The 22929-nt window shown below is 42.3% G+C and overlaps 1 protein-coding gene across 2 annotated transcripts; it reads right to left on the reverse strand.

Moving 5' to 3' along the window:
* ATG4A (autophagy related 4A cysteine peptidase) lies at positions 1–22854 on the reverse strand. 2 transcript variants are annotated; one of them, XM_039348732.1, is made up of 13 exons: positions 22666–22854; positions 16941–17012; positions 15926–15997; positions 14086–14184; positions 12909–13010; positions 10758–10830; positions 9301–9380; positions 6743–6930; positions 5526–5604; positions 4996–5141; positions 3884–3940; positions 3049–3160; positions 1–845 (listed from the first exon to the last, which is right to left on the reverse strand). In XM_039348732.1, the coding sequence occupies exons 1-13, from the start codon at positions 22673–22675 to the stop codon at positions 781–783; spliced, it is 1155 nt and encodes a 384-aa protein (XP_039204666.1). In that variant the 5' UTR covers positions 22676–22854; the 3' UTR covers positions 1–780. The 2 variants fall into 2 exon arrangements, with proteins under 2 accessions (XP_039204666.1, XP_039204665.1); XM_039348731.1 differs by having other exon boundaries at positions 16941–17015.
* Between the last annotated feature and the right edge of the window lie 75 nt (positions 22855–22929).

Below are 22929 nucleotides of genomic sequence, written 5' to 3' on the forward strand. Positions count from 1 at the left end.
TGCTCTTAACAAGGGGAAACATGTCAATGTTTAATTTAAAATAAATAATACAGTTGAAACAAAAAACGTGTTTTGTCTTTTACTCGGGAGCAAAAGGTTTAATAATGATTTGAAGTTAAAGCCAAAGTGAAGAAGGGCCGTCATAATTATAAAGAGACAGAACAGGGGAGGAGTTGAACGGTTGCTTCACGGTCCTCTGCTTATTCATGTATTTTCCTAGAAATGAGAAATATGGGGGTTTTTTGTGTGTAAAATTGCACATAGCATACGTGTCCTTCCATAAAAAAAACACTTTGGGTTTTGTTTTTTTTCCGAAGTGCAGTGCCAAGAAATGTGAAGATATTGAATAAAAGCATTGGTTTCGCCCGATCGGGTGAATCGTTGAGAAAAAAGAAAAGAGAAAGAAAAGAAAAACAAGGCGATGACATTTACTGCTTAAAAAAAAAATTGTCCACGTGAAGGAACGAGAGGTGAACGCACTCCTGCACGCCGTGCTTTCAGCGTGAGCAAAGCTATTGCATTATAATTAACCATCCAGCCATCGTTGACGCTGGCCATACGCCAAGCCCGTTTTTGCTTTCGGGTTTCCCAAGAGCATGTCTTCAGACAAGGTTCTTCCCTTGCGGAGAAGCGGGATGGGGAGCCAGGCCTTCTCAAGAAGTGCTTTTGGGGGGGGGGAACTGTTCTCCTGAGGTCTTGTGTCTTTTCACAGGCAGGCACTTCAGGCTAAGAAAGGCTCTGTGGTTTTACTCCCGTCCCGGACTGCGGGCCAGGTTGCCTTCACACGCTCAGGATCTCAAACTCTTCTTCCATCTCAAACAGTTTGTCCGTGGAGTCAATCAGCTCTAAGGAAAACGGAGAAACTAGGTTTCTTTGTGTATGCGTTCGGCGGGGACGCCCGACATCATCAGGGTTAAAAGCGGTCGTTAGGAAGAAGCTCATATACAATCACTAAGTGCCTGCATCCGGCTTCTAGAACGTGTCATGGGTCCCAGCTGAACATGCTGTGTTCTAAGTGTATCTCTTGCGTCAAAGTGCGGTTCTTTCCTGTTCCTTCTCTGGGCTCCATCGTGTACGTCTCCTTCGCTGACCATAGGGTTAAACGGAATCCTTCCACTTCCCTCATGGGTGGTGGCTATCTCCTTCTCACCGCCCTCCTGCCCACGGTTCTGCTTGCTGGGGGGGTTGTATGTGCTTTCTCCCATTTTCTCCCAATCCCTCCATCTGTCTCAGCCGAGCTATGGTCAAATCCCCTCACCTTTTGCGACTGTAGACCGATGGAGGGACTGGGAGAAAACGGGATAAAGCACATACCCGCCCCCCCCCATCAAGCAGAACCGTGGGCAGGAGGGCGGTGAGAAGGATAGCCACCACCTGTGAGGGAAGTGGAAGGTTATGGTTAGCGAAGGAGACGTACACGATGGAGCCCAGAGAAGGAACAGGAAAGAACTGCATTTTGACGCAAGAGATACACTTAGAACACAGCATGTTCAGCTGGGACCCGTGACACGTTCTAGAAGCCGGATGCAGGCAATTTGTGATTGTATATAAGCTTCTTCTTAACGACTACTTTTAACCCTGACGATGTCGGGAGTCTCCGACGAAAGCTAGGTTCAGTAAATAAATTTTCCATTTTATTCTCTTGGTGATCGACTATTTATTGGTTTTTAATATGGATATACCCAAGAGTCATATTTTTATTTGTACACACACACACACACACACATATCCTGAGGTTTTTGCGGGTGTTTGTATGTAGGTCTTTGGTTGTTCGGGTTTTCTCCCGTGTAAAATTGGAAGTGTCTTGGCGACGTTTCGACGAAGTCCCATTCGTCATCCTCAGGCTGGTGTTTTCGGCTTCGTGCTTCTGTTCGGGTTTTCTCCCGCGTAAAATTGGAAGTGTCTTGGCGACGTTTCGACGAATGGGACTTCGTCGAAACGTCGCCAAGACACTTCCAATTTTACGCAGGAGAAAACCTGAACAACCAAAGACCTACCTACATACATACATACATACATACATACATACATAAACAATACCTCCCCTTGCTGGGAATGCCAAATGCTGCACTCCAAACTATAGGTAACGCTCGACTTTCAACCACAATTGAGCCCAAAATTTCTGTCACTCAGCAAAACAATTTGAATTTTGGCCCATTTTACAACCTTTCTTCCTACAGTTGTTAAGGGAGTCGCTGCCGCTCTGTTACAGTTAGTAACACGGTGGTTAAGTGAATCTGGCTTCCCCACTACTTGTCAGAAAGTCTCTAACAGGGATCACATGATCCCCCTGGACGCTGCCACCGTCATAAATAGGAATCGGTTGCCAAGCATGAATTTTGATCACGTGACCATGGGGAGGCTGCAACGGTCGTAAGGGTGAAAAATGGCCATAAATCTTTTTTTCCCTTGCCGTTGTAATGTCAGTCACTAAATGAACTGTTGTAAGTCGAGGATTACTTATAGGTAGGAAATTGGATGGAGAATGGCTGTTGGGAAGCAAACGAATGGGGAATAAATCAACCCATCAGAGATTGCAGAGACCTCTCCCGGTGTAACTTAGCTGTCCATAACGACACACCCTTATAAACCTTTTCATTGTGGCATAAATATGCTTACAAAGTGCCAGCAGATGCTTAGTGCTGACTTCACCCCAACTGATCAGTTTCTTGATCCAGAAGAAATGGACAAACACGTTTGCTAGTGCAAACTAGCCAACTTTGGCCTTGTTTCCAAAATGTTGACACCCCGCCCACAATGGCTGTTATCTCTTCTGAGGATTATGCCACTGCTTTAAGGAAGCTGCCATTCAGAAATTTGCTCCTTGGGGCCAAGTGCCCAAATAGGCTTAGGTCAGCTATAATCCTTGGGGCGTCGTTCACACAGCGTGCTAAACTGAGGTTCTTTAGCAGTCGGGCGCCTTGCGTAAATGCAAAAAATGAATCCATTTCAGGCTGTGAGCATATTGTGTGGACAAATTAATTACAGATCACAACCAGGCAGTGGGATGGAGGAAGTGAAGTAGCTCCCTATGAAACACCTCTTTACCTGCCCCGGTGGTGGTGACTTCTGGTTTTCTGGGAGGTACGAAAGGGGGCCAATGTGGTGGGTGCTTCTGAACCAGCTCAAACATTCGTAGACTCTGCTTCTTATGTATCTCCTGGGAAAGAGAAAATGCCATTGGTAAATTGCAGCACATAAGCAAATGTATTAGCCACCCAACCCTCAGGAATTCAAAACGCCATGCTGGATGTTTAAGAGCTGGGGAGTACAGCTCGTTTAGCAAATAATAATTTAACATTTGCATGTTTATGCCTTCCTGACCCTTCCGTGTTTAACAGTCATTACATTTTGTATGAAAAAATACAATCCAAAATTAGATATTTATCACTTAAGCTATTTTGTGCACTAAAAGTCCAAATTCACTATGCTGCTTTAATTCTCGTTCTTAAATACCAAAGAAAGGGCATCAAAAGGCAAGGAACGAATGAATTTCCAGGCCAATAAAAACCGATTTTTAGAAAGTAATAGCTGTTATTTTTCTATTTGTGCTTTTCTTTTGGGGTTGCTTGTGGAAGATTACAGCTCCATTTAAAATACCATATATGTTACAGGCACAAAAAACTGGAAAGTTTACAAAGCCCACTTCTAGAAGAGAAATTTAAAAAATATACTAGCACACCAAAGAAACAACAACAAAATAATTATAGTAACATTCAATATAATGGAATAAACAAACATCAAATATGTATCAGAGCTGGGGGTATCTCTCTCTGATACTCTTTCTATCCCTCTGCTTATTATCAACCCTTTACTAGTAAACCTGTTGAACACAAAGCAAGAAATGATAATTTGTAAGTTTTATGCCTTTCCTAATACTTGCCTTTTGCACAAGACTACACCAGTTGTCAAAGTCTTTTTCTTCTTTACAAAAAAATCCCTGTAATAATTGAAGAATATTAGAAAGGAAAAACAAGGAATAATCAACAATGGAAACATTTGGGCATTATACATTCTTTCCAATTATCTCGGAAGGGCATTAGTAATTATTATTGGCAATCCTTGAAGCAGTAAACCTAGGTGCTGGTAAAAAACACTCACAAGTAATGGGAACAGATTCAAAGTAGTTTCTCACCTCAGTAAGAACTAAGCCAAAGCTCATATATGAATTGTGCTCACAAAGCATGCTAAGCTATTGCTTAGTCTCTCCAAAACTCCTTTTTTTTTTACAAATCAGTTTTATGTGTGTGAGGCACTGTCAAAACAAGCAGACTAGATTATATTTTACTCTGTTATATAAATGCATTCGGTCTAACGCAGGGATCTCCAAACCTGGCAAACTTAAGACTTGTGGGCTTCAACTCCCAGAATTGAGGCTGGCTGGAGAATTCTGGGAGTTGAAGTCCACAAGTCTTAAAAGTTGCTATGTTTGGAGAGCCCTGGTCTAACGCCTAGAACCGTGGTGGCGAACCTATGGCACGCGTGCCACAGGTGGCACACAGAGCCCTCTCTGTGGGCATGCGCGCCGTCGTCCCAGTCCTTCAGCTGGGTTTTATAAAATCTTTTTGCTTTAGGCCTCCGTCACTGTGTGCAAAAAAAAGGTTCATTCAATCAATCAATTTCAACTTCTTGCTGGAAAAAAAAGATCTCGCGAAGTCGGAATTGATTGATTGAACTTTTTAGTCCCACCCAGTCTGCTGTTACCACTGCAGCCGTACCCACCCAATGGCCCATGCCCACACCCAATGGGCCATGCCCACCCGGCACATGACGACACATAAGTGGGTTTTGGGTTGCAGTTTGGGCACTCGGTCTCTAAAAGGTTCGCCATCACTGGCCTAGAACTATGTTAATCATTTTTTACAATTCCAACAAGAAACGTCTTTGAAAATGTAACCAGCAGCCTGATGCCTATGTTGGATTCCCTGAACTCGGCACTCCCTTCTGGGGGGGGGGGTTTCCCACCTCTTCACTACACCCCATCACAATACTCACTAATGCTACAGAGGGATCAAGATTCATTATCTTCATCCGCTGGGGAGGTTGCTGGCAGTGGAAGCTATGATCATCAACTGCACCATTCTCATCCGAATCTACAAAGACCTGGGTGGTGTGAGGGTCCAGGTAGATCAATTCATTTCCTACAAGAAAGAAGGAAGGAAGGAAGGGGTTGGCTAGCCAAGAAGGGAACTGAAAGTTGGGCATTGATTTTTGTCCCCCTAAGATCAAGGATCTGCTAAGGCCCCAACCCTGGATTTCCATACAAAAGGAGGGACTCATTCTTCAAATCAAGTCCTGAAGCTATTCAATCTCTTCAGCTAAGAGACAAGCTGAGATGAATATCACTTGTGTGAATCTTCCCTGTGGCAAGGCGTGAGGCTGTGGAGAAGAGACTGGGCTCCAATCTTCAATCTATGCTCTTTCCTGTGATTTCTCTTCCCCTGGGGTTTTTCTTATTTGCTACTTCAGATTTAGAAGAATCCTTCCGTGGAACTACTCCAACACATTCCTGTATTTTTCCTTACCCAGAAATCCTATAAAGTAGTAGGCATTGTTGGGTTTTCCTCCCAAAGCTCCTAAAGATTGCGGCATCTTAAAGCATTCCTAAAGATCCAAAGGAGAAAAGAAATATATTTATATTTATGTCTCACTTTCCCACAAGTATCCTATTTGTGCTTCTTCAACAATGGGATTCAAGGCAGCTTATTGTCTCGTTCCTCTAGGTCAGGGGTCTGCTATGCTGGCTGAGGAATTCTGGGAGCTGAAGTCCACAAGTCTTAAAGTTGTCAAGGTGGCAGACCCCTGCTCTAGGTCAAAGTCTGCTTATTTTGAGCTAGACCAGAACCAGTAGGGCACCACCCCCACTTCTTCCTAAAACCCTCTCTTGCAAAGATGTTCAAATCACAGAATTACAGAGGCATGACTTTTCTGTTTTCTTGAAGAAAATAGATATCTTAAGCTCCTGGCTGGCTTCTCACATCTATCTAAATTGGGGGGGGAGAGAAATCTTCTCTCCCAACCCTGCCAAAAAACTAAACATAAAGCTGAACATTCTAACCTTGCAGGACTGCAGAAGCAGAAATAAATCACGTTTCCCATCACTAACCTCCGAACCAGACCCCTTACTTATCTGTGCCTTCAGAATATAAGGAAGGATTGTGTATATTAAAAATCAAGCAAGAAAGAGCTTGTGGAACCTCGGAATGAATTTTCTTAAAACCGTGCATTTTAAAGAGGTCCTGAAATTTGAAATGTAGCATTTTCGTGAAGTGAAACCACCATCAGGCCGGCTGTTTTTTTTTTTTAGTACAGGTCATCCTCGACTTACAGCAGTTCATTTAGTGACCATTCAAAGTGTTGTGCACATCTTTTGCAACCTTGCTGACAAGCAAAGTCAGCGGAGAAGCCAGATTCGCTTAAATAACTGTGTTTCTAATTTCGCAGCTGCAGTGATTCATGTCACAGCCATGGGCAAGAAAGGTTGCAAAACGAGGCAGAATTCACAACAACTACCTCACTTAACAAGAGAAGTGTTGGGCCCAATTAGACAGAAGACTTATCTGTGTAAATTCCTCCTCTGGATCATCCAGGTCATTTCAATGTTTTAATGACTATATATGTTGCCTATGTCTGTGGGTGTATGCATGTGCGCATGTGTGTCCATGTGTCTAATGAAGCAATTGATCGGTTATAGCGCCAAGGATTCCTAAAGCACACCAAATCTTCTGCCAGAGAGCGCTACCTTAAAAGCATCGACATAAACTGGATTGATGTGGTTTATCCCCAGGCGGAGTGGCACGATCAGCAGCAGAGGCTTCCAACTGCAACAGGGAGCTCCTGAGGTCTTGGCTGGGTTGACGGAGCTCCTATATGACAGTGAACTGCTGTGAGACCTGGGGCAACCCTGGGGTGGGACCCTGCACGTTTTTTCTGGTGAAAAAGAGAAGGAAAAAAAAAAATCTTTAATGCTCAATTCCTTATCAATTTGTCGGGGGCCAAAGATTATTCCTCTGACTTACAAATATTTTCAGCAAATCTAAAGTGAAGGAAATCTGAAACAGACCACTCTACTCATCAGTGAAAAGAAAAATGGGAAAATTCCGTATTTACAGGGATTCGTTGGTTAGGCCCCACCGTCTCTCTTGCAGAAAGACTCCAGAAGGAAGAATATTGTTGTGGTTCTCTCTGCAGCTAAGGAAGTCTGGAAGTCTGGCTTTTGCACAAAAATGGAAGAACAAAGAAACTCCCACAGATGAAGAGATACTGCATAAAATACTGTCTTGTGCTGAAATGGACAGGCTTATGATGGAATCGAACGATAAAAGCGGATCAGAATATTTTGAAATCTGGGATAAATTGTACCATTGGTGGGAATCGAGGACTGTTGGGGTTATAGATTAGCGATAAGAATATATATAAGATATATATATATATATATATATATATATATATATATATATATATATATATATATATATATATATATATTGTTTTCTGAGGTTTTCGCGGTATTTGTATATAGGTCTTTGGTTGTTCGGGTTTTCTCCCGCGTAAAATTGGAAGTGTCTTGGCAACGTTTCGACGAAGTCACATTCGTCATCTTCAGGCTGGTGTTTTTAGCTTCTGCTTTGAGCAGCAATGTGTGGTTTTAGCTGTTTCTTCCTTTTAACTGCCAGTGGGGGTATGAACTGATTGGGTGGGAGCTTGGCTGTGTTCTGATTGGGTGGAGGTGTGTTCTGAATGGTTAGGGGCTTGGCTGTGCTCTGATTGGCTGGGGGAGTGTTCTGTTTGGTTGTGCTCAGGTTGGCTCACTCCCCCAGCCAATCAGAGCACAGCCAAGCCCCTAACCATTCAGAACACACCTCCACCCAATCAGAACACAGCCAAGCTCCCACCCAATCAGTTCATACCCTCACTGGCAGTTAAAAGGAAGAAACAGCTAAAACCACACATTGCTGCTCAAAGCAAGAAGCTAAAAACACCAGCCTGAAGATGACGAATGTGACTTCGTCGAAACGTTGCCAAGACACTTCCAATTTTACGCGGGAGAAAACCCGAACAACCACAGACCTATATATATATATATATATATAAGAATATATATATATTCTTAGGTTAGCTAATAGAGAAAACGTATTTAGTATTGTATAAAAAGTTTATATATATTCATAGAGATAAAGAATTGAATTTAGGAGGAGAAATAATTTACAGATATGTTCAAACTGGACTGTTACGTCATGTCCAATGTTTTCTTTTTTTTTAAAATTGTATTATAACTAAAAAAAACTTTTTTTAAAAAAAAAAGGAAGTCTGGAAGGAAACGAGTACCAAACAGATGCATTTTAAGCCTTGGATAAATAAGGGGAGTCTGTTAACTGTTTACATGTTCCGTGTGGTGATCCTTAATTTAAGAAAGATTAGAAATCAAGGCAGAAGCGTTTTGCTTGTGATGCATCCATGATGCTCTCAGAATAGCCCATTCATTCCAATTTCACTCCGTAACAGAGGTTGCAATACTCCATTTTGAGATCAAAGGGCCATGGGTCAACCATCCCAAAGAGAGAAATGTTAAATTTGGAACATTTCTGCCTCAAAGTTCCTTGAATGCTGAAAAAACACACACACACACACACACACACACACACACACACACACAATTATATAGCAGACAGCAATAAAAATATCTGTGCCATCTGGTTTCCATTTGAGGGAACAAAAGAAAAAAATGAAATGATAGCAGTGCTCCAATATCTCGGGGGTTGCTACAAAGAAGAGGGGGTCAAGCTATTCTCCAACGCGCCTGAAGGCAGGACAAGAAGCAACGGATGGAAACTGACCAAGGAGAGAAGCAACCTGGAACTAAGGAGGAATTTCCTCACAGTTAGAACAATTAATCAGTGGAACAACCTGCCTCCAGAAATTGTGAAGGCTCCAATACTGGAAGTTTTTAAGAAGAGACTGGCCATTTTGTCTGAAATGATATAGGTTTCCTGTTTGGGCAGGGGGTTGGACTAGAAGACCTCCAAGGTCCCTTCCCACTCTGTTATTCTGCTGTTCTGCTATCTATGATGATCAACTCAATGTTTAGGATTGATACAAGGGGAAAAAAACAAGCTTCACCCAGCTAACTCTATTCCACTGCTCTTGTTCTCACTTTGTTATTAGCTAGAGACGAAACAAGGATTTAAAAAAGGAATTTTTATCTAGGTAACCGCAGACAGTATTTCTCAGATTCTAAATGAGGCTAAGTTAAAAGTGAATTTTAAGTTGCTCAGGTTCTGATGATGATTAAAAACTTACTGATATCTTCAATGACCACAGTGTTGTCCATAGACACGTAAACAGCTAAGGAATTCCATTCATCAAAGAGTGCAAGTTTCCTGAATAAAGCAAGACAGCTGTCAATCAAAAAGTGTGCTCAATATTACGAAAAGGTTCTTAAATAAAGCAACTTTTGGGATGTTTGATAAGAGTTTAATTCTATTCCACTAATGAAATTCTTAGTAGGAGGAATATTAGAATTTCCAGATGAGGTGTATATTGGATAGTTGTCCTATTACAGGCAGAGAATATATCAGGACACAGTTTTTAACTCTTTTCTGCTATTTTTACTCCTCTCTTTTTTCTTACTATTCCCCCCCACCCTTGCTAAAATATATTAACAGTGGGAAGAATGAAACTGTTTATAGCTTAAGGAGTGGCAATGCTAGGAAAGGCAGCATCAACCATTCGCTACACTTTGAAAAACCCAGGAAAAAAAAGTGGCTGTTGCAGATGTTAACTTGGATTCCTTATTGAAAGCTATTTTGACAAGCTTTTCTGAATAAGCAAATTAATTTAGTCAGCCTGGCGTTCAAATGTACACTACTTATTACTCGGTACTTCCATTATTCAATGCTTAGACCTGTTTCTGCTTGGTTTCTGAAGGAGGAATCTCATTTCAAATATTTTCCCGACGCTACTGATGCAGAGCAGGAAAGCCGTTTGCTCCATTACTGCAAGCACAGCATGTAAATATTTGGCACAGTGATAAACCAAACTATAAAGCTTGAAGTAACTACTCAGAGTTGCCTTCCTCAAGACAGTATTTTCCAGAGGTAACTAAATGTAGTAGCTAGTCGTTCAGGGAGCCATTCCAGAGATTGTAAGAAAGCAGAATTCACATTTAAATGTGCCAAAAGATTTTGGGATGGTTTGGCTGCAAAATGCTTATGAATCTTTAGGGACAATCAAAATGAAGAGTCAAACGTTAAGCACAAGGAATTAAGCTGCCTTGGCATCCTTCAGCCATCGGACCAGGCTCTTTTTCTCTGCAAATACTGGGAGTCCTCATTTAATGACAACTGACCATGGAATTTTGTTTGTAAGCCATGAGATCCGTCAAGCAGGTCACAAAGTGACCTGGCTTGATTTTCGACTGGTTTTATAATGGCCAGAAAGCAAGTCGCCACAGTTAAGTGACTGTTAAGTGAACCCACTAGCCCAGCACAAAATGCCAGAAATCAGCAAAAAAAAAACCACTGCAAATCACAGTCACATGACCACAGAATGTTACAACCGGTTGTAAAGGTGAGACAGTGGATAGGTGCCCAAAATGCAATCATGACCGTAGTGACAGGAGTGCAGCAGTTGTAACTTTGAGGGCGAGTGCTAAGTAACATTTGGGGGGGGGAGTGTCTAACTTTGAACGGGTGTTAAGCAAGGACGACCAGTATAAATTCCACAACACCTATTGCAGAATACACATGCTGGCTTACTTGAGTACTTGGGCAACAGTATTTGGTCCGAACCATTCCCCAATAGATTTCCCTTCGCCAACACCCATCTGCGCTGTGTGGATCAGGAACAGAAACAGACAAAGAAAATAAAGAAAGAACGTCAGAAAATAACCTTTGCCTGTTAAATGTGCATTTATTTAAATATTGCATTGTATATCTCTCAAAAGAGTCCAGGATCAAAACTGTCTGGAAATATTAACCCAAGTCACAGTATTTCAGCTAAACTTTGTGTGGGCAGAAAGATGAACAGGTCCAACTGCAGATCTCTCAGTAGTCAGCCCCCATCATGCCCAGCATAGCCATCCTGGCTGGAGGATTCCATGAGTGGAAATCTACCCCTTGAGAGATTCAACCGAAAGAACCCCCAACCTTAGCAGAAGCAGAGATGGGGAGGGGTATGTTACCAGCCTACGATGCTATGAACATTTCAGTTGTACAATCGAAGGACTTAAGTTCACTTTGTCTCCTGCAAAGAGCCTCAATGTGGGCAGCCTTGGAAATGCGTAGATGGCTAATCTCAGACTCTTCAGCAGACTCTTGAAATGGGTTTTCTTTTTACAAGTCCAGGGCGATCCGTCCGTTTCAAGGGACAACTGAAATTGCTCACAATCAGCTCTAAAGCTGCACATCATGCGTGACGATCAGAGTTTCAGAGGCTGAATCCTCCCTTTTGAAACGCTGCCCAGATTTTAAGAACCGAATGAAGAGGACAGATGGACTGCCACACTGACACTAGAGGTGTATTTGGCAGGGGTATCAGAGAGTTCCAAAAACTGGAGCTTCCTGGCAAGCAGAATATAGAAACAAAGATGCTGTTATTCAGATAAACCTTTGGTTTTTATGAAGTTTACTGAAGTCCATTTTAACCGACAGACGGCGATTTAATTTCAAGGAACGTGCTTTCTGCTTTAACCACAATTGTGTATTTTCTCTTAACATTTTAACCCAGGAACAAGATCCAAGAGTATACAGGATTCAAACTACTGTGACTGCAAACCATGCTTTAGCTTATTGTACAAATTCAGCTTTTGTGTGTATCTTCTAGGGCCTCTATGCCATTAAGTCAATCTTGACTCCTGGTGACCGCCAGGATAAGTCCCTGCAGTTTTCTTGACAAAGTTTTTGAAAGTACCTTGCTGTTGCCATTTTCTAGGGCTCAAAGAATATGACTGGCCCAAGGTCACTCAACTGGCTTCGTACCTGAGATGGGAGTAGGACCCGCAGTCTCATGGTTTCTAGTCACTAGACCAAAATATCTCAGTGAAAATCCAAATGTATGGAAACTTACTATACCATAACAGAATAACAGTGTGGGAAGGGACCTTGGAGGTCTTCTAGTCCAACCCCCTGCTCAGGCAGGAAACCTATACCATTTCAGACAAATGGCTGTCCACTCTCTTCTTACTTCCAGTGTTGGAGCAATCGCAGCTTCTGGAGGCAGGTTGTTCCACTGGTTAATTGTTCTCACTGCCAGGAAGTTTCTCCTTAGTTCCAGATTACTTCTCTCTTTGGTTAGTTTCCATCTGTTGCTTCTCGTCCTGCCTTCAAGTGCTTTGGAGAATAAGTTGACACCCCCCCCCCATCTTTGTGTGGCATCCCCTTAGATTATTAGAACATTTCAGATTGGAGCATTTCATTTCATTGGAGCATTTCAGATTCAGTTCCAAAAAAGATACTTCAGAATATGTGGGATCATGCATGTGATTCCTCTTTGCAACTTTTTAAAAGTCATAATTTTTTTCATAGGATTTATGCAGAGGGTGCATAGGCCAGTCATTTAATCCAGAGAGACAATTCAACTGTTCGAAAGGGTTGCAGACTGCGCCCCTGTGCACTTCAAAGCACTTTTTTTTAAAAAAAATGAGCCTCAAAACACCACACATCCATAAAAAATAGCTATAGCTTTGCCTGTTATGACTCCATGCTGACACTGTGAGGATCTCTCTAGTATGATGTCAGTATTGGCTATTCTTTTGCCCAGACTCACATCTGTACTTTTTTTTTTTTACTTTTATTTCTACTAACACTTTTCTTTATTGTATTACCAGATGGGAATTTTTGCCTTATTCTAACTGCCTCCCAATGACACGTTCGTTAGGACTACACATTGCTCTCAAAATCTGCTCTTACCCATTTGATGAATTGAGTAACAGCAATCTTTTCTGTCCAGGAAGCAGCACAAAATCTTTTTATATTCTTCTGGTTGCTTTCTGTATTCCTCCCATTGCCAATCTTTAAAAAAAAAAATGATTAGAGATTTTAAATGTGATGATGTCACATTCTCACCAAGCCAAAGGATAAGAGCGTGGGTCTTCAAACTTGGTCCTTTTATGACTTATGAACTTCAACTCCCAGAATTCCTCAGCCAGGCACTCGTGCCTGGCTGAGGAATTCTGGGAGTTGAAGTCCACAGGTCATAAAAGGGCCAAGTTTGAAGACTCCTGGGATAGAGCAACCAAAGGTGACCTTTCAAGCAAAGAAATATATATTGTAGTCCTTCTTACAAAATAAGTCAGCTCTAATTACCTCTGTGGGATTTGCTGAAAGTGCACACAGAGTATTTTATTGGCAAGAGATACTACAGGTAGTCCTCAAGATACTACCGGTCACTTAGAGACCATTCAAAGTTATGACAGATCTACTTACAACAGATTTGAATTTGCGATGGTCACCCACTTGTAAAGTCACGTGACTAAACTTTGGGCATTTGGCAATTGGGCCGTATTTATGGCTGTTTACGATAGCTCATGATTATGATGGTCTGGCCAAAAACCAGCATCTACTTCCAGTTTTTGGCAAAACCACGCCCGTAGTGAACCATTCGTTCATTTCATGACCATGGCATTCACTTAACAACTGCTGTGGCCATTTTACAACTGCCCTGGTAGCTTAACAGCTGACAGGTGAACTAATGAGTTGGCTCCATTACTATCATCACTTCATCTATTATTATTATTTTTTTAAATGTGTGTTAATAACGATTTTAGATGTTAGATATTGTTTTACTTCTGTGGTACGCTATCCAGTGTTACTTGCTTGTGAGATGGGCAGCTATGATAGATAGATAGATAGATAGATAGATAGATAGATAGATAGATAGATAGATAGACGGACAGATGATAGATAGATAGATAGATAGATAGATAGATAGACAGATAGATAGACAGACAGATGATAGATAGATAGATAGATAGATAGATAGATAGATAGATAGACGGACAGATGATAGATAGATAGATAGATAGATAGATAGACAGACAGACAGACAGACAGACAGATAGACAGACAGAGAGACAGACAGACTTACCCCTTCCCAAATGTCGACAGATCAGAGCCTGAGCCAACATCATCTGTCCACACCGCAACATGCAGCCCCAGCCAGCATCTGAGGAAGGACCTGTACCACCTTGGGAGTGAGAAGCACACGTTTAGGAGGTCACAAAAAAGGAAGGCACAAAACCTGAGGCTTCTTTGGAAAGGAAAGAAAAGAATCCCTATCTGTTTGCTGCCATTTGTAACTGGGCCATTTCGTAGCCTGATGAAAAGGCAAGGAAGAAGATCAAAGGCATTTACAACAGGGAATCCTATGCTTTTTGTTTAAGCTTTGTAATCATGTCCGAGATATAAGCTATAAAGGTAGTGCTGTTTTCAATTTCAACCATATATTCCCAAGAGAAATAACCCTCCAAAAGGCGTATTTTTCGAAATAAAGAAACCCCCCTCCAAATAATTGGGGGGGGAGGGAGGGAATCCCACTCCTCCATGTGCATGATGAGGCCACACCCATTTTACATCATTTTTCAACCCATTCCACTGCTTCCACCCAATTATCCTCAAATACATTAAGCGTAACTCCTGGCTATCCAAAAGTTGCTCTTTTCGGATGTAAAAGAAAGGATGGAGATGGTAAACTCTTCAATGAAAAGGGGAAAGCTGGCTGCAACAGCCCCAATACTTATCCCCCACAGAAAAAGCCACTTTAAATGATTACAGGTAATCCTCAATTTACAACCAGTCACTTAACAAACGTTTTTAAGTTACAACGGACCACCCCCAAAGCTATTTTTGACCCAATGTTGAAGTTATGATGGCCACAGCCCTGCGATCATGTGATTGGCATTTTGGATGCTTGGCAACCACCTCGCTTTTATGGCTGTTTACAGGGTCTTGTGGTCACGTGACAATGGTTTCCAATATTTTTTTGCCAGTTTACGATGTTTACTTCCTGTTTCCAGCAAAAAATGCCCCATTGGGGAAAATGGATTCGCTTAACAACTGAAGTGTTTGCTTAATGACTGCAGTGTAACAACCGCTGCACAAAAAAATAAAATAAAATAAATGCTGAAAAATCAGGTCCAGTCACGTGGCGGCCCAATTAATGACCTCAATGACTTGTGACTGTAATTTTAGGCTCAAACGTGAGGACTGTCTGTATTTGTGTCACTCAAGACAACCGTGTCAAACTCTAAAGCAGGGGTCCCCAACCTATGGGCCGTGGCCCGGTACCGGGCTGCGGGCTCTTGGCCAGCGGGCCACAGAAATGGCTGGCCAGGGTGTGCATTCCCCCCTCCGCTAACGCCTAAGGCCTTGTTTGTGCATGCACGTGGGCTCGAACGGGAATGCTAGCGCGGGGGGCATGCGCGCCCCATTTGTGCATGCGTGAATGGGCCGTTAGAGTATGTGCCCCACATTTGCACATGCAAACGGGTGCTAACTGCTGCGGGGAGTATGCAGCCGTTTGCGGGTGCACATGGCACCAGTGCATGCCGCATGCATGAATGTAGCCGCTAGTACTGCACCAGTGGGTGTGGTCCCATTTGCACACGTGTGCATGCAGTAATTTGGAATCTGTTCTCCCCTCCAGGCCATGAGCCCCGGAAAGGTTGGAGAACTCTGCTCTAAGGGGTTCGCTGGATCCAAGCCTAGGGCTAAAGTGCAGGGCCTGTTCTGCATTGAGCAGCCTTCTCCATCAAGGACAAGCAGATATGGCCAGGGCCTTTTAAAACAAAAAACAACCCCCACTAATACTGGCAAGAGTTCTTTTTCAGAACAACCGGTTCATTCTCTTATAGAATTCGTGTTTTCACAAACAGAAGGAAATGAGAGGGGCAAAAAAAAAACCCATCTGGCCAGGAAGCAAAACTTACCAATGGGTGAAAATTTCCTTCTGTAGGTAAACCAAAGACGAGAGCCGATATCCGAAAGAAGCTTAGATTTTTCTAGAATTGGAAAAAGTAACAACAGGTTAACACAAAATGCTCTATTCATGCCGTATTCTACTGAGCCAATTAGACATTCAGGTGTTCAGGAGTGTAAAACCTTTTCCCCAATAACTTCCCCTTTGCTGAAAAGTTACGTTTCCCCCCCCCCCCAATCCCTTTTTTCATTCGTCAAAGTCAATGCAATATCTGACAGTTCATTGTAGAAATGAGATTTTCCCCCCTCTGTCTCTTACTTAATTCCTCTCAATTCAAAATATACGAGATAAGTCTGAGCTAGAATCCTGTCCTTTAAACCTGCCTTCCTCTTCAATCTCTTTCACTTTAAGTGCCCTTAAAGCACTTAAAGTGAAAGAGATTGAAGAGACTATACCTACAAAAGTACGTATAGTCCAGGCCATGGTTTTCCCAGTTGCAATGTACGGCTGTGAAAGTTGGACCATAAGAAAGGCTGAGAGCCAAAGAATGGAGGCCTTTGAACTCTGGTGCTGGAGAAGACTCCTGCGAGTCCCCTGGACTGCAAGGCGATCCAACCGGTCAGTCCTAGAGGAGATCAACCCTGACTGCTCTTTAGAAGGCCAGATCCTGAAGTTGAAACTCAAGGACTTTGGCCACCTAATGAGAAGGAAGGACTCACCAGAGAAGAGCCTAATGCTGGGAAAGATGGAGGGCAAGAGAAGAAGGGGACGACAGAGAAGGAGGTGGCTGGATGGAATCACTGAAGCAGGAGGCGTGAGCTTAAATGGACTCCAGAAGATGGTAGAGGACAGGAAGACCTGGAGGAACGTTGTCCATGGGGTTGCGATGGGTTGGACACGACTTCGCAATTAACAACAACAAAAGCACTTGTAATTAATAACTTGCATTATGTCTGCTTTCAAGGGTTTCTGCTCTTTCTAGAGCTTGCCAGAGAAGTAATATGTCGTTTTTTTACCAAATTTACCTGTTTTTAGGTGGTGCTGTCTTCCTAAGATCCAGGCGGGCTCATCTGTCTCAGGAAGTTCTTCTAAATAATCTACTAAAATAATAAAATAATGCTCATAGTTTTTAACTAGATACACATGTATTTGATTTACAGAATATATGTCCATATCTATACTTCTTTAACAATAGCAATAGCACTTAGACTTTATATACCGCTTCACAGTGCTTTATAGCAGTTTACAGAGTCAGCATCTTGCCTCCAAAAATCTGGGTCCTCATTTTACCGACCTCAGAAGGATGGAAGGCTGAGTCAACCTTGACACCGTCAGGGTCGAACTGCTGGCAGTTGGCAGAATTTGCCTGCAATACTGCATTCTAACCACTGCACTCTTATGCACACTATACAATTAAGATGTCAAATACTGAACTCTAGCCTAATTAAAAATATTTTAAATTTTAAAAGGTTTAAAATTGAACGTCAAATTATTAAATATTAGATATAGAATTTGTTTTAGAACAAATCCCAGAGCAGGCAACTTTTTTTCTAGTCCAAGGGCTTCCTTTGCTCTGTGAGGGTACCCTCCAAAAAGCAGGAAGAGCCAAGCCAAAAAATAAATTTGTTTTAGTTTCACACAAGTTTGTAACGCATCCCATATGTTTCTCTTTATTGAGCGTTTTACATGTCACATTAAACTTTACAAATTAGTAACTGTGGAAGAGACTTTTGAGATTTGCATCCAAAATTCACAGGAATCACATGCAAATCTTCCCCTGGATTGAGTTTCCTACACGCACTCCGATCTCATTTGCTTTTAAAAGACTGAAAGTAATTCCCCTTACATTTAGTCAGACAATGACCTTTGCTATTTGCTTGTCATAGTGTGGGCAACGATGAAAGCAAATCTATTGTGTCAAGAGCCAAATATTAAATACTGCGGTCTATCTTTTGAGACCCAAATTCTCCAGCAGCCTAGGAGGGCTAAAAGAGATTGCTTCAAAGTCAGTTCCTTCTTCTAACTCCTCAACCAGTTACAACACACACCCAACACCTACAAAACAGGAAGAAATGTTTGGGAAACTGTGTGGATGTTTAACGTTCCCATTTCCCCCCCCCCTTAGTTTAGCAAAACCAAAGTAGCCTCAGGAATTGATCTAATCCAAAATGGAATTAAATATACCGATAAATACTGCTTTGGGTTTGTCTGTGGAGATTCTCAACCATCCAGATCATGGTTGTCCTAAAGGTGCTTTTTTTTCCCAAAAGGCAACTGGACTTTCTTGGGGTTTTTTTTTTCTTTGAAAATGTTTCGCTTCTCATCCAAGAAGCTTCTTCAGTTCTGACTCATGGGGAATCATTTTCAAAGAAAAAAAAACAAAAAAAAAAGTCCAGTTCCCTTTTGGAAAAAGCACCACTGGTGACCTGCTTTGAGTTCTTTCCACCAAGTAAACATAACCAAATAATTTAAAGAGATGAAAATGGCCTCAAAAGTCCTCTGAAACACAAAATGCTTTAAAAGGACAAAAGTGTGCGCCTTTCGTTTTCAGCACAAGCCTATGTCTAAGGTCCTAAGACACACCGTGCTTTACAACTAAAGTAGAATATGTGCTGGAAGGTGTCCTAAAAGCTTAATTCAATTCTCACCAATACCAGTAATAAAAGATATTTTGAAAACTGTGGGTTTTTTTTTAAAGCAGAAAGAATGTGACAAGCAGCTTACATATTAATTATAATTACTAGAACGAGTTTCTTGGAAGGCACACAAGGGAATAATAAGGTTGCATAAATAAAACAAAAACAATGTAGACATTTTATTGTTGAATTCCCCATGCTTGAAAACATGTTTATGCTGCTCCTTGCAAGTTCAGATTGACGCTACACCAAGGACCGTGATGTCATCCATGAGCTAAGCTTTGGCACATTAATATCTTCCAGGAAAACCATTCAGATTAGACTCCCATTTGCCAAGTCCCAATTATTTTTCCAGCAAGAAAGGAAGCATTCTAAGTGCTCATATTTCAACTTTAAAACTGCACTTTTAAAAAAATGTGGTTGTCTCAAATTCTCATAATTTACGCCACCAAGATGCAGGCTTGGCTCCTTGGTTTCATCTCTCATTAGCATTAATGGCAGAGGTAATGCCTCCAGCATCAGAATCCAATAACTGGTTACTTAAGAAGTGCCAAACATTATCTGCTTGTGGACAGCTATATATAAACCTTATGCAATAGCCCAACTGTATTGACTAGCCAGGAGAAGCAGATTCCCCTATGACCTCTGCAGCAGTTTCTAGAGCATTTGGGAATTAGAAGTCATCCGTCTTCCCCTCCCCATGAGTGTCTACAAGGAACAAGGGATAAAGCATGTGTCACAACATGAACTTTGCTCCTCAGATCTTTTGGACTTGACACACAAGTATAAAAGGGCAGAGCTTGGGGACTCCATAATGCACATTTGACACCTAAGAATCATTACGGCTACCTCGATACCTATGACTCTAGACTGAAAGTACCCAGTGGAAGGACTTCACATTGGAACAGAATCATCTGTTAAACCTACACACTGCTGCCTGAGAAAACTTGATGTGCCATATTAAAAAACAGTTAAGTTACTTTGACCCAAGTCCAAAAAGCGGAATATAATTACAAATCCTAGACACCCTGTATTATGAATACTTTGCAAACAAAAAGGATAGAGTGTCTTTATCTTCACCCTAAATCTCTTACACTGTAACATTTAATAGTTGCAACGTTCATGCTTATTGTTTTTCAGATCTTTAATGTAAGATTACTCTGCTCTATCCCTGAGCCTCCCAAATGTGCTGAGAATACAATACTGAGCAACTGTTGGCACTGTAGTGGTTGACCACAATCTAGTCTTTCTTAACCTGGTGCCCTCCCAATCTATCAGGGCAGTAAACCCCCCCCCCCATGCTAATTCTAGGATGTGGACCCAATATTTTGGACAACAGATGAAGACAGCAGGCCTAAAGAGTAAAAGAAACAGCTTCACTTTTAGTCCCTAACAAGTAAAAGCACCTCATTTATTCACAGAACATATTAAGACGTTTAGAATCATTATGATCATCAAATGACGGAATCTAAGGGGAAGACAGGTGCAGTTGTATGCAAGATAACCAAGCATTTGTACCTAAATCCGAATAATAGACTTTAAGGGACAATGTTTTTCCTATAATACTTTCAGAAAATTGCCCCCTACAACCAGATGAATCTGATACTAAATCGCTGAAAGGTCAACTAAAAATGCATTTAGAAGACTCTCCAATGGGCAAAAATCTTTCTGCCTTCTAACTACTTTACACACAGATCTAACTAGAAAACTCTCTCTTCATACCCTATGCCTCTATCATGTGCCCACACATGCAAATTCTCCCTACACGGGAGTAGGAAGAATACCAACACTGTACTTGTGATTGTAGTCACAATTTACATATTTAAAATCCTGTACAAGTCCCCTCTCCAACTTATTTCAATAACAAAAAATTATATTTAACGCCAAGTATTAATTTCAAATCAACAAAAAACAGATATTGATATTTAAAACAGCATAGCTTAATATTAAAAATCTGCTACTGAGATAAAGTTGATGCAAGCCGGCCATGTAAAAATAACCAATTCTTTAAAAAAAAAAACGTTTTACAATTGAACAGTAAAGTGTGGTATTTATCTGAAGCTTTCATAGGGAATAATAATTTTTTGTTACTGCACACCATGGCAGGTATTCTCCACTGGCTAAAATTGCTGTAATAGTTGCAGCCCCACCTGAAAAGAAATAGTTTAACTCAGAAAAACTCTGGCTAAGTTTATGTTATATAAATGGAGCTGCCTTTGTTTTTCAGACACTTAATTTATTTTTAGTGCTTTCAAGTCAGTGTTGACTGCTGGCAATTGCTTGGACAAGTCCCGGTCATTTTCTTGGCTGGATTTCCAAACTGGTTTTCCCTTGCAGCCTTCTTCCTGGGACAGACATACGGTAGAGGGACTGGCCCAAATTCACCCAGCTGTCTTCGTGCCTAAGGCAGGATTAGAACCGACAGCTTCCCAGTTTCTAGCCTTGTGCCTTAACCACTACATCACTCTGTCTCTTCTCCCCCCCCCCCTCTCTCTCACTCCTAGACACTACAATCTCCTAAATTCTTAAACAGTATTGGTCATTCTGGTCTATTTTTTTTATACAACTTCATGGAGTTCTTTGTTCATTTTGTAACATCATTCCGTACCGCAAGTTTGTTAACCTCTCCTTGGTGCATCTATTTCCCAAGGTAAGGAAATAACTGGGTCTACTCTAGGAGATTGAAAAAGAACTCAAGAGCTCACTTGCTTGAACTTCACTTCCATCACCAATGCACTGGGAGACCTTTATACATCTCTCTCAACCCTATAGTGCTGACATTGTTTTTCCATGCTAGATTGTGCAGACTGCAACAAGTTCATGCCACATGCTTCAGGTGGTTGCCAAAATGTACATAAGCACTGCAATTGTCAGCTTGGGAATTTCACCCGATTGCCCCAGCTGCCTGATGTACAGGACTGGAATTCAAAGCAAGCAAACCAAAAGCCCATGTCGGGTCTACGAAATTTATTGGGTCTAAAAAAAACTGACCACTGGAGTTAGAATGGAGTTGAAGCCAGTTATAGATTCTGCCGTGGTTATTTATTCACTGCACTGCTTCCCAAACTTTGTTACCCAATGCCCCTTATCAGAATCTTTTTTTTTTACTTAATGTAGGTGAAATCATTTAAGTCAGTTTAAATATCCCTGGTGTGATTGGGAAATGGGGTCATGGGTCATTGCAGAAAGAAAAAGCACTTTTACTCAAATTTTCCATAATTTACCTAGCTTTGGGAAACATCCATATGCTGTAACCTTTTCCTTTCCATCTATTGTTAAGTTTCTTCTATCTATCCTCAAACAATTCCCACTAAGCCACAGACCAGCATAGATATATATTTAAATTATCCCTTGCTTGTCACTCAGGAACTCATCTTTTTCTACTCCCCAGCCTTGTTGGCTGAGGATGATGGGTGAGGAGTTCAAACTCTCGGGGAAGCTCTTTGAACAGCCTTGTTGGCTGAGGATGATGGGAGCGGAGTCCAACCTGTCTGGAAGATACCGGGCTGGCGAAGCCTTTTAAGTGGCTGAGGATGATGGGAGCAGAGTCCAACCCCTCTGGAAGATACCAGGATAGGGAAGCCCTTTAAATGGCTGAGGATGATGGGAGAAGAGTCCAACCACTTCGGAAGATACCCGCCTAAGAAAGCTCTTTAAACAGACTTGTCGGCTGAGGATGATGGGAGAGGAGTCCAAGCCCTCTGGAAGATAGCAGATTGGGAAAGCCTCTAACGGTCGTGTTGGCTGAGGATGATGGGACAGGAATCCAAGCCCTCTGGAAGGTAAAAGATTGGGAAAGCCTTTAACGGCCGTGGTGGCTGAGGATGATGGGAGCGGAGTCCAACCTGTTTGGGAGCCGATGTCTTGGGGAGGGTGTGTCTAGAGCCACAGTGGCTGAGGATGATGGGGAAAGAAGTCCAATCTGACGATGCTGGGGAAAGCGGGGGGGGGCTGGCCGGGGACGATGGGAGTTGGAGTTCAACGTCAGGCTGATGACAGCTGCTCGAAGAGGGCTTGGAGGGCTGAACCTGAGAAGGGGAGAACATTTCTGCCTCGCCCGGCTCCCCTCCCGCCCCGAGAGGGGATCCGCTCCCTGAGCAAGGCCGGGCCTCACCAGACTCCATCCTCCTTCCGCGTCACCGCCACCACCATCCTCTCATCTCCGCGCCGCCGCCTCCTTCGGCCGCTTCCTTTCTTTCCCTCAGGCGGCGGCGCCCAGCCTCCTCCTCCTCCTCCTCCCCACGGAAAACAACACGACGACGGCTGTCTGCTCCGCGCGGCGCACGCCGGGAGTTGTGGTCTCCACCGCGCGCCCCTGCACTCCAGTTCCCATCGGCCCCTCGGATGCTTTCTGCGGCGCCTGCGCGCGAGAGAAGCC

This window comes from Crotalus tigris, unplaced genomic scaffold (assembly GCF_016545835.1).
Source record: "Crotalus tigris isolate CLP2741 ecotype Arizona unplaced genomic scaffold, ASM1654583v1 scf7180000018172.2679963, whole genome shotgun sequence".
Lineage (NCBI taxonomy): Eukaryota > Metazoa > Chordata > Lepidosauria > Squamata > Viperidae > Crotalus > Crotalus tigris.

Bases quoted from the DNA above. Each gene is read 5' to 3' on its own strand.
- ATG4A (XM_039348731.1), bottom strand. The intron at 9,381-10,757 runs GTAAGCCAGCAT...TGCTTTATTCAG, and splicing joins ACTGTTGCCCAAGTACTCAA to GAAACTTGCACTCTTTGATG. The intron at 5,142-5,525 runs GTAAGGAAAAAT...TCTTTCTTGTAG, and splicing joins CTACTTTATAGGATTTCTGG to GAAATGAATTGATCTACCTG.